Source organism: Asparagus officinalis, chromosome 4 (genome assembly GCF_001876935.1).
Source record: "Asparagus officinalis chromosome 4, Aspof.V1, whole genome shotgun sequence".
In the NCBI taxonomy this organism is placed as follows: Eukaryota; Viridiplantae; Streptophyta; class Magnoliopsida; order Asparagales; family Asparagaceae; genus Asparagus; species Asparagus officinalis.
This window is the reverse complement of record NC_033797.1, coordinates 22,495,555-22,515,635: the sequence shown is the minus strand read 5'-3', so window position 1 is coordinate 22,515,635 and position 20,081 is coordinate 22,495,555. Positions and strand designations below refer to the sequence as shown.

Genomic DNA, 20,081 nt, shown 5'->3' with positions numbered 1-20,081 from the left:
AATATTAAACTTTCTTTTAAGGGATAAATATAGTTACCCTGAAAATAAACTTGCGTAAGGGATAAATATAGTTACCCTTAAAATAAAACACCTTTCACGAGGTTCTCCTGACTTTGTGTACCTCTGACCTCTTCTAGTTTCTATTCACAGGATTCTAAACTTACCCCTCTCTTTGTAATATATGCTTGCATCTATCTCTACCCCCTCTTCTCTCTCTCTCTCTCTCTCTCTCTCTCTCTCTATGAAACAAACCCAATTCATAAAGCAGAGCAGGAAGTTCTCTGATCAGGTAAATTAAGAGTTAATAATATGTAATATGTTCTTATGTTTCCCAAGATTATTGCTAACAATCTCTTGCTCTTGTTTATGTTCATTTTCTAGAATTAACATGTGGAGATGAATTCGATAGTATATTCTAAGAGCAGATCATGGCCAATGAAGTTCCTAACGTCAACAAGAAACTCGCTGCTCTTCTTCTTCTTCCTTGTTTTGGCCGGAGCCCTAATCTCTACTCGTTGGATCAACAACACCGTGAGTCTCTCGATTTTTTTTTATTTTTTATTTTTTTTAACTTACTGTAGTCAAAGTGAATTAACTATTAAAAAAAAAAGAAATTGTCAGTTTTTCTTTTTTTGGTGTTTCGGGTGGGGGGGTTTACAAGTGCTCAACTCTGCAGCTCTCTGCATGTGCAGACCGTGGCGCGTAGGTATAGCGCTGGCTTTGAGATTCGTTCATTTTTAGTCCATCAAGATTCTCGCAGGAATTAGAAAGCTTACAGCTTGTTTGATGAGTCCTTTGGTGGTCCAAATTTGATGGGTCAACGAATTGGTTGGGGGGTGCGCTTTTGGGGCCTAGATATTTTAGGGTAGGTAAAGCTTTTTATGTAAATTTTGCTACCTTTGATGATTTCTGGAATCTAGAGAGGAAACTTTGTGGCCTACCATGTTTGTTTGAGAGAGAAATATGTACTATCGACATATTTATTGATAGACGTCAAATCACAACTTGTTGCAGATAATAATTAATTAAAGTCGTTAGAGATCCAAAATCATATCAATATTGAGAGCGGACGAAGTTACGAGCAAGCTAAAATTTAGCAAATGTGGGTTCATGTATATATTTTGTGAATATTATTAAAGTATGAAGGGGTGATTTTTTGTGGAGGAAAATGAATTAGATATTTCATTTTTGAATTCTAATATGACCATGACTTAATAAATTTTGAAGGAAGGTATACACATTTTTAGGACATATTTGATATGATTAGAGAATATATCTGCTTACCTCAAATACTTGTAATATTATATATTTATTTATAACCGATGTTGAATTATTTACTCGTGACCAAATGGGATTATTGGCTCAACCTGCTGTGGGAGTTCTAGGGTTCAAAAGAGAAAAAGAAGGAATAAAAGAGACTTCGAAAGTAAATGAAAAATAATGGCGATATTACCTCTGATCTTAGTCAGTAATTAAATAATAATTAGTACATTCTTACTTGGATCTTCACATTGACTTTCTTTTGACCAAAAAAGGAAATATATGCAGGTCAGAAAAGTTAATTTCATATGATTATTAAGTAATCATCATTTATTGGTCCTTCTAGAGTTTCTTCCATTTGATCTTACTAAATGACCTTAAGGAGTGTTTGTTTGCATGCAAGTGAAAGATAAAAATGAGAAAGTAACTGTCTTTTAACATCTATACTATAATATTTTCAGTAGAAACTTAGGTGTTTGTTTGCATGCAAGTGGTTATAAAAGTAAAACGCAAGAAAGTTATCACATAGGATTTAATGCAATTTTGACTTCCCCTAAAAAACGGTGAAGTTATATGAAAGTGACAAAAACAGTAACAATTTAAATTAAATGGTTTTAAATACAACATTTACCAATTATTCTAATTTTGTCATGTTCTCTTCACATTGCACGTTCAACAATAATATAGCTTTTTAAACAAATATTGTATTCCATTTGCACGTTGACATGAATATGAAGGTCATTTGCAAACCTACACGAAATTTTTAAATCAACCCGAGAAGTAATTTGCCATTTTCTGGACTTTTATTATGGAATCTAGTACTATGTTTTCTATTAACGAGATTATTTTAAGTTATAACCAAACCAAATGGAAAATTAAGATTTATGTAAGTGACCCAAAATTTTAGGATAAAGGACTTTGTTGTGCTCTTGTTGTAAAGATATATTGTAATTAGTATTGACAGGTGAAAACGGACTTCAAAGGTGAAAAGTTATGCCTTCGTGAAGCACACTAATTACATGATGGTTTCACTTGAGTTTGATGTTGTCCAAATATTACATGTAGGTTATGATTATATTATTTATCCATAATCATTTGCATCCTTCCATATGTTTGGCCCTATTAATACACTTGTGGATGTCATCTTTTGTGGAGAAATCTGGAAAAAAAAATCTAGATTTTGTGTCATAAGTCGACTCATGCACAGGCATAAGTTGACTTATGGTAAGTCAACTTCTGTCTATGCACGAGTCGACTTACGTTCTGTTCTAGAATTGTTGGTTTTGGTTCTGTCAAATCGATTTATAGACACTGTTAAGTCGACTTATGATCTGTTCTCCAGTTGTTGATTTTCGCTCTGCCAAGTCGACTTATAGAGCCTGATGAGTCGACTTATGTCGCGTTTTCTGCACAATTTGAGTTCCTATTTGGATTCTGTTTTGATATAAATAGGAAAGATTTTGAGGGTTAGTGAGCAGTAAATTGGGGATATTTGGAGCACAGAAAAGAGGTATTTTCTGAGCTATTGGTTAGGGATTTGTTTGGAGAGAATTAGAGATTTGTTGGTGAGATTAATTGGTGAGTTCGAGTGATTTGTAATCTCAGTTTGTACTCTTCTTCTTATTAGTGAAAAGCTCATCCCCTTCTTGCCCCGTGGACGTAGGTAACTTGCCGAACCTGTTGGGAATTTAACGCTGAAACCCCCTAATGCAACAGAAACGCAGTATAGAAAAAGTACACCAAGATTTAACGAGGTTCGGCAATTGCCTACTTCCTCGGGAGCCACACAGATAATTTCTTATTAATCAAACAAGAAATTATAATTTAGGAGCAGATCTCAAAATTGAGATTTCTCAAATAAACACTGTAGCTACAGTGTTAATAATTAAATGGTATGAACCCTTTTAATTCTCACTTGAGAATAAATGAATAACCCACAATAAAAACCCTTCTTTAATTTTCTCTCTCTCTCTCTCTTCTTAAATCCCCTATCTCTCTCTCTCTCTTCTTAAATCCCTCTTTTTAATCTCCCCTCAAAATCCCGAAGTTCTGAGCGCTGGAGAAAAATGGAACGAAGACCGAAAGGGAAAATCGCCGTCAGAGAAGAATCGGAGGAGGGGGAAAAAAGCCAGTAGCGAAACCCTAGGGCCAGAAGGGGTTTATATAGGCGGATTAATGGGCTGGCGACAGCCTGTCGCCAGCGACCCGCTTGGACGCCAATGTCGAGGCCGAACGCAGAGTTGAGAGGGGGGGTTCGAACGCAGAGGTCGAACGAACGCAGAGGTCGGATCCGAACGCTGAGTGAGCTCGCTGGGGGGGTCGCCGTCGACTTCGCCACGCTCGCCTGCATCATCTCAGAGCTCGTCGGAGCTCCTCGCCGGACATGGAGGTTGGTATCCACCCCCAAACTAACAATCTCCCACTTGGAAACCAAACCGACGTCAACGGGCTAGCTCATCAAGCTCCTCTCCTGTATGGCTCCGCCCTCATCATCTATGCATGAAGGCCAACTGAAGTTGCGCACAACTCCAGTTTCTGAACTGTCACCGTCTTTGTTAACATGTCTACTGGATTCTTACTTCCTGGAATCTTTTCCAGTTTCAACACGTCATCTTCCAACATGGATCTGATGAAGTGGTACCGAAGCGCAATATGCTTCGTTCTAGAATGAAATGCGGAATTCTTCGCCAAGTGTATCGCACTCTGGCTATCACTGTGCAAAACATTCTTCTCCTGTTTGAATCCCAGCTCTGTTAACAAACCCTGAAGCCATATCATCTCTTTACTGGCTTCAGTCACTGCAACATACTCAGCTTCTGTAGTGGATAGGGTAACGATCTTCTGTACCTGTGACATCCAACTAACAGCTGTAGTTCCAACGGTGAATACATAGCCGGTGGTGCTTCTTCGGTGATCAACTTCGCCAACGAAGTCTGCATCTACGTACCCTTGCACTTCTACCTCTCCCTTACCAAAGTGCAAACACTTCTGTGTGGTGCCTCGTAGATATCTCAGAATCCACTTGACCGCTTCCCAATGAGCTTTTCCTGGATTCGACATAAACCGGCTGACCACTCCCACTGCATGGCCAATATCTGGTCTCGTACAGACCATAGCGTACATCAAGCTTCCGATAGCTGAGGCGTAAGGTACCTGAGCCATACTCTCTTTCTCTTCTTCTGACTGAGGAGACTGATCCTTCGATAAACGAAAGTGGCTGGCCAAGGGTGTGCTCACAGGCTTGGCATCGCCCATGTTGAATCTCTGCAAAACACGGTTGATGTACTCCGTCTGAGATAACTGCAAGAGACCTCTCTTCTTATCTCTCGTGATTTGCATTCCAAGGATCTTCTTCGCTGGACCCAAGTCCTTCATGTCAAACTCCTTTGACAGCTGCTGCTTCAAACTCTTGATATCTTTCATATCTGCTCCTGCAACCAACATATCATCAACATACAGCAGTAGGATGATATAGCTGGACTGATATCTTTTGAAGTAGCAACAGTGGTCGGCGTTGCACTTCTGGAAACCTTCCTTGTGCATGAAGCCGTCAAACTTCTTGTACCACTACCTTGGGGCTTGTTTCAGGCCATACAAGCTCTTCTTGAGTCTGCACACCAGGTTCTTCTTCTTTTCTTCTGAGAAACCTTCTGGCTGGTGCATGTATATCTCCTCTTCTAGATCTCCGTGAAGAAACGCCGTCTTCACGTCTAACTGCTCGAGATGAAGATCTTCAATTGCTACAATACTCATCACGGTCCTGATAGTATTTAGCTTCACCACGGGAGCGAAAATATCGGTGTAGTCAATTCCTTCCTTCTGCTGGAAACCTTTGACAACTAGCCGGGCTTTATATCTTCTGGAACCATCCTGCTCCTCTTTCACCCGGTACACCCATTTGTTGTGGAGTGCCTTCTTACCCGTGGGCAACTCAGCTAGTTCCCACGTCTGGTTTGATATGAGAGACTTCATCTCATCTTTCATTGCAAGCTCCCACTTGCTCGCATCTCCACACTGACAAGCTTCATCAAAGCTTTCAGGCTCCCCACCATCTGTCAACAACAGATAGTTCATGTATCTCCTGTTGGGTACAGGAGGACGAGAAGATCTTCTTAATATCGGAGCTGGTGCGTCGGGCTCCTGCGCACCATCTTGTCCAACAGGCTCTTCTTGCTGAGGACCCTCTGCATTGGGTTCTTCCGAGAGGTTACTCGGGACATCATCTGCATCTACAAATATTGACTCGCTCTCTGAGTTATTTGTCTTGTGCATGTCCTTGTACATCACCTTCTCGTTGAATATCACATCTCTGCTCCGGATCACCTTCTTGTTTTCGTTGTCCCAAATGCGGTAGCCGAACTCATCTTCACCATAGCCGATGAAAGTGCATTTCTTTGACTTGGGATCAAGCTTATTCCTGCCTTGATCACTAATATGCACGTAAGCTACACAACCGAAAACTTTTAGATGTGAGAGTTTTACCTCCTTTCCGCACCATACCTCCTCTGGTATTCTGTGCTCCAATGGAACCGATGGACCTCGGTTGATCAAGTAAGCTGCTGTGTTGACCGCTTCTGCCCAGAACTGCTTCGGTAGGCCTGATTGTACTCGAATGCTTCTGGCTCTCTCTGTCAACGTTCGGTTCATTCGCTCAGCTACACCATTTTGCTGAGGCGTGCCGGGCACGGTTCTCTCCATTCTGATACCGTGCTCATAGCAGAACTTCTTGAATCTGGTGTCTTCATACTCACCACCATTGTCTGTTCTGAGTTTCTTTACCCTCAAACCGGTCTCATTCTTGACCATGGCTTTCCATCTTCTGAAAGCCTCAAACACTTCTGACTTATGTTTCAGAAAGTAGACCCATACTTTCCGAGTGTGATCATCGATAAAAGTCACGAAGTAGTGTTTCCCACCAATCGACGCAGTGGTGGTTGGTCCCCAAACATCTGAGTGAACGAGCTCTAGCTTCTGCTTCCTGGGGGTTCTGCCACTTGTCTGAAAGCTGACTCTCTTCTGCTTTCCAAGTATACATTCTTCACACATATCCATCTCCACTGACTGCAGTCCTGGGAGTTTCCCCTTTGTGTGCATGATTTTCATCCCCTTCTCACTCATATGACCGAGTCTCTGGTGCCACAGCTTTGAAGTCTCATTGCCTGCTGCAACTGAGATCAAACAACGTGCACCTGCTGTCATATACAGGGTACCAGTCTTCTTGCCTCGGGCAATCGTCATTGCGCCCTTTGAGATCTTCCAATCATCTCCATGGAAGGTTGTGGTGTATCCTTCGCCAGCCAACTGGCCTACGGATATTAAATTCTTTCTCAGGTCGGGAATATGCCTGACATCCTTCAGCTCCCATACTGACCCGTTCAACTTAATTTTCACCACGCCTTTGCCCACTATAGCACACGGTTGATCATCACCAAGATATACGTATCCAAGTTTTCCGGGGGTATACTTCTCGAAGAATTCTTTCTGAGAGGTAGCATGGAACGACGCTCCTGAATCTAACACCCAAGATTCCTCCTTGCTCTCCAAAGAGCATATCAATGCGTCGTCTCCTCCTGAAGTGGAAGTGACATTCACCTCTGCCTTCGCCTCCTTCTCTTTCTGTGCACTCTTGCACTGATTCTTGTAATGTCCGGTCTTTCCACAATTCCAACACTCGATAGCCTTCGAGCTGTTGCTTGGATTCCTTGATTTGGACCTCCTGTCCTTTGATCTACCTCTGAAGTTTGATTTGCCTCGTCCGTTTCCTCTGGTTGAATTTCTACCTCTTGACTCTGTATGCAATACTGAAGAGGTTGTAGCTCCATCCGTTTCTCTCCGTCGGATCTCCTCACTGAGAACCAAGTCACGAACGTCGTCGAACTTCAACTTATTGTTTCCCGACGAGCTACTCACAGCTGTGACTGTAGCGTTCCAACTCTCTGGTAGGGAAGACAACAATATCAACGCCCGAACTTCTTCATCAAACTCAATCTCAACTGAACTCAATTGGGTTGTAACCGTATTAAGTTCATTGAGGTGTTGTGCTACTAACGCGCCTTCTGCCATTTTCAGATTGAATAATCGCCGCATCAAATGAACTTTGTTCGCGGCTGATGGCTTCTCATGCAAGTTTTAGAGTGTTGCCATAAGACCCGCCGTGGTCTTCTCCTTCGCTATGTTGAACGCAACATTGCGAGTCAACGTCAATCTGATAACTCCGAGGGCTTGTCTATCTAGAAGGTTCCACTCATCTGCCTTCATAGAATCTGGCTTCTTCCCCGATAGTGGTTGATACAGATTTTTCTGATACAGATAATCCTCTATCTGCATTTTCCAGAATCCGAAATCTGTTCCATCAAATTTCTCAAGTCTCATTTTTGCCTCATTTGTGGCCATGGCTCCTACTTGAATCTGACTTGTTCTAGATCGTTTCAATCTCTGATACCAGTTGTTGGGAATTTAACGCTGAAACCCCTAATGCAACAGAAACGCAGTATAGAAAAAGTACACCAAGATTTAACGAGGTTCGGCAATTGCCTACGTCCTCGGGAGCCACACAGATAATTTCTTATTAATCAAACAAGAAATTACAATTTAGGAGCAGATCTCAAAATTGAGATTTCTCAAATAAACACTGTAGCTACAGTGTTAATAATTAAAGGGTATGAACCCTTTCAATTCTCACTTGAGAATAAATGAATAACCCACAATAAAAACCCTTCTTTAATTTTCTCTCTCTCTCTCTCTCTTCTTAAATCCCCTATCTCTCTCTCTCTCTTCTTAAATCCCTCTTTTTAATCTCCCTCAAAATCCCGGAAGTTCTGAGCGCTGGAGAAAAATGGAACGAAGACCGAAAGGTGAGCTCGCTGGGGGGGTCGCCGTCGACTTCGCCACGCTCGCCTGCATCATCTCAGAGCTCGTCGGAGCTCCTCACCGGACATGGAGGTTGGTATCCACCCCCAAACTAACAATCTCCCACTTGGAAATCAAACCGACGTCAAATTGATTTATAGACACTGTTAAGTCGACTTATGATCTGTTCTCCAGTTGTTGATTTTCGCTCTGCCAAGTCGACTTATAGAGCCTGATGAGTCGACTTATGTCGCGTTTTCTGCACAATTTGAGTTCCTATTTGGATTCTGTTTTGATATAAATAGGAACGATTTTGAGGGTTAGTGAGCAGTAAATTGGGGATATTTGGAGCACAGAAAAGAGGTATTTTCTGAGCTATTGGTTAGGGATTTGTTTGGAGAGAATTAGAGATTTGTTGGTGAGATTAATTGGTGAGTTCGAGTGATTTGTAATCTCAGTTTGTACTCTTCTTCTTATTAGTGAAAAGCTCATCCTCTTCTTGCCCCGTGGACGTAGGTAACTTGCCGAACCACGTTAAAATTGGTTGTTTGTGTTTGTACCGTTATTTTGGTTTGTTTGGTCTTCTCTCGATGTTTGTTTGGTTTGGTTTCTCGAAGCACATAGGTTTGGCTTCCGCGCGCACAACACTCGTACTTGAGGAAATAGAAATTGAATGATGCTGGTTTTCCCGTTTTAGATTGATGTAGTTGAAACCTCATCTAGTACGCAAAACATGCATCGGATGTTGATGGGGTAGGGGTTCCAGCTAGAGGGTATTTAAGCTGTTTTCCAATGTAGATTGAGCTAGTGTCAAATCTCACGGTAGTTTCTCTGGCAAGGATCACATCCCAGCAAATATGCAAGTTCCTAGTTTCCTGCTTGAAAAACTTTTTAGACTACTAAAAATTGTGCATCTAACGTCCTGTTCCTTAGGAGGACAACAAATGATATCCATGCGTGTTTTTTTTATATATTTATGTTGAGGTTGCTAACAGGATGTAAATTGATTTTGGGTACACCTCATAGTAACAGACTCTATCAGTAGAAGATCCTGATACAAAGCCCTTCAAGCAAATTGCTATTTCTAAACTCTTGTCGATGATTTCACTATTACCAAATTTGTAAACGTAGTATAATGTTGATGCAAAATTTTCTCACCAAGAAAATGTACGAAAATGTAATGAACAAATTAGTACAAAGCGGTATGACAAAACTATGACTTAACCGAAAACAAAAAAATTAATGTTTCAAAAGGATTACTTCCCTTTTTTTTTTCTGAAAACAACATTTTATTTTCATGCAGCTCATGATCAGCACCTCCTCCACTTCAATTCCAATCGCCACAACAACTGAACACCAAAATGCGATCATTCCCTCTCCTCTTTCTGAGACACCTCAACAGCTCAAAAAAATCACCGCCACAACCTCCTCCACCTCCACCACCATCGACACCACCTCCATCAATACCGTTCACCTGTCCAACAGGTAGCCTTAACACTACAACCTATACCTGCCAATCACTATCCTCCCAAACCACCATTGAACTCCCTCCATCCTCTTCTTGTCCCGACTACTTCCGTTTTATCCACGAAGACCTTCGTCCATGGAAAACAACCGGCATCACAAAGGAAATGGTGGAGAGAGCTCGATTAACTGCCAACTTTCGCTTAATAGTCCTCAACGGCAAAGCCTATATCGAGACATATGAAAAGTCTTTTCAGACTCGGGATACTTTCACTTTATGGGGCATTGTTCAGCTGCTGAGACGTTATCCTGGTCAAGTTCCGGATCTTGACTTAATGTTTGACTGTGTTGATTGGCCGGTGGTTATGGCGGTTAATTATAAGGGGAAGAATAAGCCTGCTCCGCCTCCTTTGTTTAGATACTGTGGAGATGATTCGACGCATGATATCGTGTTTCCCGACTGGTCTTTCTGGGGTTGGTTGGTAATTCATTCACTCCTTTGCTTTCATAATATTGAGAGTCTCTGAAACTGTTTTAAAATAAGGGTCTTATTTGCGTAAAAAGTTATCTTATATCATTTTGGTTGGTAATTTGCGGTTAAAATTAATGTTTATAAATTAACTGGTTTATATCAATTGTATGATTCAAGAATTTGCCTTAAAAATGTGTCATATTCCTTTTAACGTGTAATTTACAGTTTATATCAATTTCATAGGTAAAGAATGAATCTCAGACTATAGAATCAAGTTCTGTAAATTTACATAAAGAGGTATGTAATAACAAATAACATCCATGAACATAGTCTGGAAGTAGCAGTTAAGTAGAAATTGCAGTTAATCTTTTAATTTTCCGTTTAAATTAGCTTCAATAATTGAAGATTTTATTGTACTGTAGTAAGAAATTTTTAGGTGAAGAATGGTACAATGGAAGGAATAGCAAAGAGAATATAATCATAATATGTTAAGGCAAACATACAGAGGCTCTCTATGTGTGTTATTTTTATCACTTCTCCATATAGCTTCATTTGCTTCGTTTAATGTTTTAGTATATTGTAATTTGAAGGCCAGAGGTCAACATAAAGCCATGGGAGGCACTTTCAGGAGAGCTAAAGGAAGGGAATAAGAGGATTAAATGGGTAGACAGGGAACCCTATGCTTACTGGAAAGGAAACCCATCAGTAGCTCATACTCGTATGGATCTTATGAAGTGCAACATCTCTGAAGGCCAAGAGTGGAATGCTCGAATTTTTGCTCAGGTACTAAATACTTACTAATAACTATAAATTCCTCAAGCATATAATTGAATTCACTCGAAGCTTGAACTTAATTGTTTACAAACATTCTGTAGGATTGGTTCAGCGAGGGAAAGAAAGGGTTCAAGGAATCAAACCTGGCCAGCCAATGCAATTATAGGTACACAATTCAGTACGAGATTTTTAAATAAAAACTTTCAGATGATTATGCTTGGACATAATGATTAACCACATGTACAGGTACAAGATATATATTGAGGGATCAGCATGGTCAGTGAGCGAGAAATACATTCTGGCATGTGATTCGCTTTCACTTATTGTGAAACCACGTTACTATGATTTTTTCACTAGAGGGTTGATTCCAGTGCACCATTACTGGCCGATAAGGGAGGATGATAAATGCAGGTCCATCAAGTTTGCAGTTGAGTGGGGCAATTCACACAAACGAAAGGTATCCCATTGTTAGTCTACACAATGTTATCATATGTTTGTAAATTGCTCCCTCTCCTTTATCTCATCAACTAATGAATTATCTGATCTAATTCTTGATTGGATGTTTATTTCTCCAACCAGCTTCGGCCCAAACCGGATACTTTCTTTTCTTTTTAAAATTTCCCTAGCAAGATATAGGCCCTAGGTCAATTTATATAGCATTATGATTTATGCATAGGATGTGTCACTATGTACATAACCTGGTTTAAGTGAGGTTGTGTCATGCCTGTACTCATTTGGGATAGATTTGATTTTGTCTAATTTGGTATCAACACCAAAAAAAATCGCAAGTTTTCCCCTTCACCCAGATAGGTTTGATTTTGTTTATTTGGTTGAACGCAGGTGTTCATGAAACTGTTTAAACACATTTTAATCTACATTATTTCTGGACCCTGGTCCCTAGTTTTCTATTCTATTCTTTTCTTTCTATCTCAATTTTTTAGAAGACAATTGTATTGTGAGAATTGTTGTCGCCTACAAAATTGGCGTTTTTAATCCAATCACACACATAATGTACCTTTGCTAACGTGCTAACCAATTTAAACAGGCACAGGAGATAGGAAAAGAAGCAAGCAACTTCATCCAAAATGACCTAGACATGGATCACGTATACGACTACATGTTTCACTTGTTAACCGAGTACTCCAAGCTCCTAAAATACAAGCCTACTAAGCCTCAAAATGCTACTGAGCTCTGCGCTGAGTCAATAGCTTGTAGATCTGAAGGGCTCGAGAGGAAGTTCATGATGGAATCAATGGTGAAAGCGCAGCACAATTCAGCACCATGCTCTTTGCCTCCTCCTTATACTCCCGTAGGGCTAAGTACTTTAAAGAGGAGGAAGGATAACTCTATAAAGCAAGTACAGACGTGGGAGCAAAGGGCTTGGGATAGCAAGGGAAACTAGCTTGGGACAGCAAGGGAAACTTGTTATTTGTCATTTTATTTTGGTTTTACTTTTAAATCTATAGATAGATACATGTATTTTAAAGGTTATAGGTAAAGCCCACTTGGGCTAACGTAATATGTGAAGAAAAAAAGAACAATGGGTGTTATGCAATACAAGTGAAGTTTGAAGAATTTAATTTGTGTTTTTTATTTATTTGTATAGTTTAATTAGAAAATACTTTTAGGGGGATTTTAATATGGACCTTGAAATTTCTTTGTTTTATTTACGTTATCGGTTACTCTATAATGTATCAGGTTTTATGATACAGGAGATCAAGGAACATACGGCCGAGGCGAGGTGAAGGAACAGGTGGACGAGATCAAGCGATCGAGACGAGATGAAGGAACAGACGATACGAGACTCGACGACTCGAACTAGACGAGTCGACAACAAACCAGACGAGATGAGACAAATAGATGACTCGAGGTGACGAGTTGAGATGATGACCCAAGGCAAAGCGACCCAGCCGAGACCCCAATCGACAGGACGAGACGACACGCCCCAGTCGACACGAAGGGCGGTGTTAGTCAACACCTGTCAGTCGACACATCCTAGTCGACACGAAGGGAGCTAGTCGACACATATTAGTCGGCTCATGTCCAGTCGACACGAAAAGCACTGCTACTCGTCACGCCTCGTGTCAACTCGAATTTCAGATTTAGAATGAGTTTTTTTTTATTTCCTTTTGGGATTTGATATTTTTTCTTATAGACTCAGAGTTTCTTTTTTATTAGAGTTAGGATAGATTTAGTTGGCTATAAATATTAGTTTCTTTTATAAATTGTAAATTAATTTTTTCAATTAATCAATCAAGAGAATTTTTCTCCTTGTTTATGTACTCAACTTTGAGAAACTTAGAGCTTGTGGATTCAAGCTCGTGAATTACCTGCTGTTGTCAGGACTCGTCGGCATCAGAACGATATCCAATCGACCTCCCCGTTTTTACATCTGCGTCAAGTGGTATCAGAGCTTCGGCTTCAATATCCTCGACAATGACAAGTGACGGCGAGAAGGAACTTTCTCTTCAGGATCTTTCCGCAAGGATGGATTCTATGGATAGAATATTTGGCACGTTGGAGGCGTCTCTTCAGAACCTTCAACAAGCCATTGAAGGATTTACTCTTCACCTCAACAATGAGAATAACTTCGCCGACTGTCTTTACCTAAGCGAACACGGAATTAGGCTACCCCGACATCTACCCCCGTACAATCCTCTGTTTTCGTCAAAAGTTGCCTTCATCATTGATTTCATTAAAACTTCAAACGTTACAAATGAATTCAAATAACGAAAATAAAAATTACAACTTTCTTGAAAATAAACACAAGATCCGTTTATCGTCTCTTGCTTGCGTGGGTCTTTAGCCTGTGACGGGGACGTCGATATCCGTGGACTACCTGGCAATCAGCTCTGATCCAGAAAAATCGGGCAGAGCTTCGTCGATCCGCGAGGAGATCTAGAAACTTGGAGCGCCTATCTCGGATAAAGCGAGATATTTGCTCTTCTTAGGATTACCGACGAGGGGTAATGCTAAGGAACGGATGCGAGTGATGTAGATCTGATGAAGAACTCTCTTGTGTTGAAGTGCTCGATCACTCTTCACTCCAGCAGGGCTTCGCCAATTCTCCAAAAATCCAGATCCCCAAAAGTGAGGCCTAAGGCTTCTATTTATAGGCAACACCCCTGGGGTGTCCCCAAAAATCTAGGACACCCATGGGGCGTCCCCAAAAATCTAGGACACCCCTGGGACGTCCCCAAAAATCTAGGACATCTCTGGGGCGTCCCCAAAAATCTAGGACACCCCTGGGGCGTCCCCAAAAATCTAGGACACCCCGCTGTAAATTCTTCGTCCGAACTCGGATTTTAGTGATTCGAATTGCGTTGGAAGTCTGACGAAGAGTTCTACGAAGGGCATTGTTCCCTTTGTAAACATTGCGGGGCTCCTGATTAGCCCGCACCTTTGTTATTCCGGAATTCTGTCAGCTCACGTAGTTCGTCGGTTCACTTCAAGCGTTCACCGACGTCAATCGAACTCCTGTGAACCGGATAGTAACGTTCATCGTCATTCCTTAACACTGAGCTATTCGTAGAGACCTATAGGCAATTTTCGACGCCTACAGATACCCCCTCCAAAGCGTTCCGGACTCGTTTCTTTTATAGAAGAGGCTGGAGTACTTTGGATGTGATTGGTCTAGCCTTCAGTCGGCGTAAAGGACCTGTAGTTAGCTTCAACTCTTGACTCCTTCGATTTCCGGTCTATCGAATGCTTTGACGAATAGCCGAAGTTCTCCTGGCGCTGCATTTATCGCTTGGCCGTCGTCGGAGTCTCGAGTCTACAGCTGGTGAATTGAGTTTGGCTCGTGTCATTGAGTTGACTTTGAACTACCTCCGTCGCATTGTGTTGACTTAAGGTTTCAGATCACCGTATGTTGATTTTTTTGTCGCAACGCGTTGACTGGCGTTGACCTAGGGTAACGCGTTGACCGTGTTGACCCTAGGGTTTCGAACGTCGAATGTTGACTTTTTGGTCGCAACGCGTTGACTGGCGTTGACCTAGGGTTACGCGTTGACCGGCGTTGACCCTAGGGTTTCGAACGTCGAATATTGACTTTTTGTCGCAACACGTTGACTGGCGTTGACCTAGGGTTACGCGTTGACCGACGTTAACCCTAGGGTTTCGAATCAACCTGAGGAGAACCAGTTTATACTCGTGTACTCCTGGGAGTTTTGGGAATTAGTTTAGCCTCGTGTACCCGTCGGAGGTTGACGGGTTATCCTTAAGAATATTATACATAATATTTTCCAGGAACTTCCCGTCAATTGTGAGAAATAGTTTAAACTCGTATTTTCATTGGAGTATAAATACGAGTGTTGAATACGTCGTAAAAATATCTGAAAAGGGGGATCAAAGTGTATATAAATTATCCCCAAGTCTTTCTACACGTTCGAGCCAACATTTCGCACCTCGTACGCGTGTGAACCATCAAAAAATGATTTAATCTGGTTCGGTTCATGCCAGTTTGAGTTGGTTCGGGTCATGTGGGTTCGGTCCAACCAAAAACAAAAAAAAAATCCACTTACAAAAACCCGATCCCCTCTCCTTCTTTCTCTTTTTTTTTGCTTCGGTTTCTACAGTTCCGCCCCCTTCCCCATTTCTTCTTTTTTTTTCGGTTCTGACCTCTTCTCCCTCCCCAAGAGCTCTAAAACTCCAAGAACTTCCCCACACCAAGGACTCCAAACAAGACCCAAGTCTTCCTCCTCAAAACCCATTAGCTTTGATAAGATAAAGCCTCGAAAAGGAACCCGAAATCTTCATCTCCTCACAAGCTAGGGTTTGGGATTTTCTTCTTCTTCAAGCTTTAGAACTTGGGTAAGTCTCTTTTCTTTTATGGCTTCAATTCCCTTGCTTTGATTTTAGTTAGTTCCTCATGTTTTGGTTCAAAGATTGAAAACCCTAGTTCTTCAAATTTGGGGAAAAATCCAAAATTTGCATTGGGTTTGATTGTTGGCCGAATTTAGGGACATGAATTCCCTCACTTTTGATTGCAACATTTTCCTAATTTCATGCGTACATATATGGCCGAAACTTGAGGGGGCTTTTGTGCAAATTTTGAGGCCGAAACTTGAGGGGGGTTATATGTAAAAGAGGGCTACAATTTGAGGGGGTTATGTGCAAATTTTTGGCTGAAATTTTGGAGGGCTTTTGTGCAAATTGGAGGGCTGAAATTTGTAGGGTTTTTTATGCAAATATATGGCTGAAATTTTGGGGGGTGTATGTGTAAATATGAAACTAAAATTTGAAGGGCTTTTATGCAAATATATGGCTGAAATTTTGGGGGGTGTATGTGTAAATTTGAAACTAAAATTTGAAGGGCTTTTATGCAAATATATGGCTGAAATTTTGGGGGTGTATGTGTAAATTTGGTCCAATGTGGTTTGAGGGGTTTATTTGCAAAAGAGCAACCCACAAAGTATATAGGGGGTTTATTTGCAAAAGGACTGGAATTTTAGGGCTAAAATTCCAAAAGTTTAGATCACAAACCTATGACCAAAGTTTTGATAAAAGCATGTGGAAACCAAACCGAAATTTGTGGAGGGTCTTTTTTTGGCAAAATTGGCTAAATTTTACAAAAGGGTTTATTCGCAAGATTAACCAAAATTGTGGGGTACTGGGGTGCTATGTGATCAGGTATGATGACCATGACCCAACTCGAGCGTGTCCTTGACCCGAATTTAGCCTTGAACACGAAGAGTATTTTGGGTATTTCATCAGAATTTACTGCGAAAATGACAATCATTGTTCCGCATGCACGAAATTTGTAGGTTTAATTAAAAATCCTATTTATACATAGGATTTTAATTAAAGTTCTTAATTTCCCTTTTAAATTTCGCGTATTCATACTTTAGATTGTATCTGACTTGCTGCTTTTCATTGCAGGTTTCCGATGCCTCCACGCCGATCTCGACTTCCTAGGAGTCGATCCCATTCGCAGCCTAGCGAGGAAGAAGTTCCCGCAGCATCCTCCCCTCCAGCGGTTTCCTTTTTTGGGGGTGGGAATTTTTTTATTTTTGTATCCCTGATCGATCCCTTCGCGGGTCATGAAGGAAGAACCGACACCCTCCTTCGCGGAGGTCGAGGTTTCGGACTTGGTGGTTCTGTTATACCCTCGTTTGGCCCCTTCGCGGGTCATTCGGGAAGGGCCGACACCCTCCTTCGCGGGGGTCGAGGTTTCGGACTTGGCGGTTTTGTCATACCCTCGTTTGGCCCCTTCGCGGGTCATTCGGGAAGGGCCGACACCCTCCTTCGCGGGGGTCGAGGTTTCGGACTTGGTGGTTTTGTCATACCCTCGTTTGGCCCCTTCGCGGGTCATTCGGGAAGGGCCGACACCCTCCTTCGCGAGGGTCGAGGTTTCGGACTTGCCTTGCTTGGCTAATTCAAGTCTTCTGGTATATTGGGGCGATTTTGTGTCGTCCTACACCTTATAGGTCGGTGTATGTTACCACGTTATTTACGTGATGATGCATACCGTTCTTCCAGTGTAGGACACTCAAAATCGTCTCTCCAATTATCCCGTGACTGATCTTATCTCGCTTTTTATGAGCTTTCTGACTCTATCCTTGTGTTTTGTTGCAGTCGAGTTCCCCGCGGGCAGCCTTCCTCCTCATGCTAATACTGGTTGTAGCCGGGAGGTCTTCTCTTCAGCTTTCATCAGGCAGGCCGTTAGTCCACTCCCTTAGTTTGACAGAGATCGCTCTGACGAATCCTGTCGTTTGATACGGGATGGAGGGCGTCATTGCTTACGCCAGCTGATTACGGACGCCTCCTTCACTGCAGATTCTACTTCCACTCAGGCTTTAAAGAAGCCCGGTTTTCTGTTCGGAGATCACATTGAGGATCCTGCTACATTGACTCTTATCAAGGAGCATTGGCTGACTCAGTGGCACGACCTGAGATCTTCCATCGGCAACGAGCTTCGATCACATGAGCATTCTGTTGCGCAGCTGATGGCTACCGTGGCGAGGAAGGATACAGGTAGAGCTGAGTTACTCAGCTCTTTGGATTCCGGCCGTGAGGAAGTGGCTAGATTGAAGGAGGCCTTGAGGCACGCCAAGGAGTCCGTTACTCTTATTGCAGAAGACCTGGCTGGATTAGAGCGTTCTCGTGAACAGACGCTCGAGAAGCTGAGATCTACACAAGAGAGATTGATGAATCTTAAGCAGTTTCGAAGACTCTGTCCGAGCTAGTCTGCAGGCAGAACTTGAGCAGAGCTATGTAGACAGGCTTTCTAGTTTAGAGTCCCATGTTCTTAGCCGTCAGTTGCCTTCGGGCTAACGAGCTTTTTATTATATGCTTTTGACTTGATCTATTACTAGAGACTCCGCATTTGCTTCTTTCATGATATTTCTTTATTTACTTTGAACCCAGCAATGATAAAATTTATAGGATTTTTGGCAAACCCCCAACCCTCAACGGGTTTGATATGCCTTTACCGATTACCGTTTGAATCGGGCTAACATGCGGATTGTCTAGATCCGTTCCATATGTAACGTTGTGCTAAGAGAATTGCTTTTCTTAGACTTAATGCTATGACTTTGAATACATAGACTTCACCATTTCTTATAGGGAAAAGGTACCCCGCACCACGTATTAGGCGATGACTTATCCCTTCTTAGGCTTCGGGATAAAATTCCCCAAGTTTAGACCTTGGTGTCTTTTTCAATCGGCGAAAGACTAAACCGGCAATGTGTGTTAGACATAGACTTTGGGATTTTTGGCAAACCCCCAGCCATCAACGGGTTTGATATGTCTTTACCGATTACCGTTTGAAATCGGACTAGCATGTGAATTATTAAACCCGTCTCACATGTAACGTTGTGCTAAGAAAATCGCTTTTCTTAGACTTGATGCTATGATTTTGAATACATAGACTTAACCATTTCTTATAGGGAAAAGGTACCCCGCACCGCGTATTAGGCGATGACTTATCCCTTCTTAGGTTTCGGGATAAAATTCCCCAGGTTTAGACCCTGGAGTCTTTTTCAATCGGCGAAAGATTAAACCGGCAATGTGTGTTAGACATAGACTTTGGGATTTTTGGCAAACCCCCAGCCTGACTGGAAAATGGAAGAGGAAGAATTTTATATTCTATCTCCCGGCACTGAAGAGGAAGAATTTTATATTCTATCTCCAGTTGGAAAGGAAACTCAAGGTGGGATCTCCACCCCCAGAATCCGAAGAGATGAAACTAAGAGTGGAATCTCCACTCCGAGAATCAGAAAGATTCAAATGACCCTAACTTTTATAGGATTGGTCATTCGATCCAAAAAGAGTCCCTCATTTATTGAGGAGAAAGCCCAATTTCGGCCCTAACTTTTATAGGTTTGGTGGAAAAAGGAAAAGATGGAAGTCTTTCGTTTATCGAAAAGGATAACTCAATCTTAGTCCTAACTATCTGCAGGTTTGACTAAGTAAAGTTGGAGACAATCCTAACTTTTATAGGTTTGATTGCTCAATTTAAAGTGGACCTCTCGTTCATGGAAGGAATCGAGAGGGGACTTTGGTTGTGGTCCTAACTATAGGAAGGTTTGACCAGGTAGACAGTGAGAGTGGGAGTACAAATCATAGTGGGGGTTTAGTGTTTATCACCTTGTTCGTAATTATCGGGTTATCCCTAAGAAAATTACATATAGCGTTTTTCTGGGAACTTCCCATTACATGCTCATCCACCCCCAGCTTTTTTGTGGCACTGGGTCCGACATTGTACTCAGTTATATGACCGGGTTATCCTTAAGAATATTACATATAAAAATTCTCCAAGAACTTCCCGTGAAAGAAATGAAGCAGTTTAGACTCATATACATGTTGGAGTATCAGGGAGCAGTTTAACCTCTTATACGACTCATATACATGTTGGAGTATCAGGGAGCAGTTTAACCTCTTATACCGGTCGGAGGATTGAGAAGCACTTTATACTCTTATACTTATCGGAGTGTTAAGAAGCAGTTTATACTCTTATACTTGTCGGAGTGTTAAGAAGCAGTTTATACAGTTTATACTCTTATACTTGTCGGAGTGTTAAGAAGCAGTTTATACTCTTATACTTGTCGGAGTGTTGCCATTCTTATTTGGCTTATCCTAACGTTATGACGCCGGCTTCAACCAAGGTCTGGATGCTATTCTTTAAAGTAAAGCAAACTTTGGATCCGTAGTATTTTCAGCTTCCTCCTGATTCGTGATGGGCGGGAGCTTGATTTTGTTGTTTTCGAGAAGAGACTCGAAGATGGCGGGAACGTCTTCGTCCTTGAACGAGTACTCTTTC

At 41.7% G+C, this 20,081-nt stretch overlaps 1 protein-coding gene and 2 long non-coding RNA genes across 4 annotated transcripts; all 3 read left to right on the top strand.

Moving 5' to 3' along the window:
* Positions 160 to 9,520, top strand: LOC109836919. Its single transcript, XR_002246128.1, has 3 exons — positions 160 to 289; positions 382 to 531; positions 9,413 to 9,520. It is a non-coding gene; the product is annotated as an uncharacterized LOC109836919 (long non-coding RNA).
* LOC109836918 (protein O-glucosyltransferase 1-like) lies at positions 9,524 to 12,394 on the top strand. Of its 2 annotated transcripts, none has more exons than XM_020404963.1 (5): positions 9,524 to 10,051; positions 10,636 to 10,828; positions 10,921 to 10,985; positions 11,066 to 11,276; positions 11,865 to 12,394. In XM_020404963.1, exons 1-5 carry the CDS (start codon positions 9,741 to 9,743, stop codon positions 12,219 to 12,221), a joined length of 1,137 nt encoding a protein of 378 aa, XP_020260552.1. In that variant the 5' UTR covers positions 9,524 to 9,740; the 3' UTR covers positions 12,222 to 12,394. The 2 variants fall into 2 exon arrangements, with proteins under 2 accessions (XP_020260552.1, XP_020260551.1); XM_020404962.1 differs by having other exon boundaries at positions 9,940 to 10,055.
* On the top strand, positions 15,388 to 17,433 carry LOC109839787. The gene is made up of 3 exons (XR_002246746.1): positions 15,388 to 15,631; positions 16,700 to 16,812; positions 17,396 to 17,433. It is a non-coding gene; the product is annotated as an uncharacterized LOC109839787 (long non-coding RNA).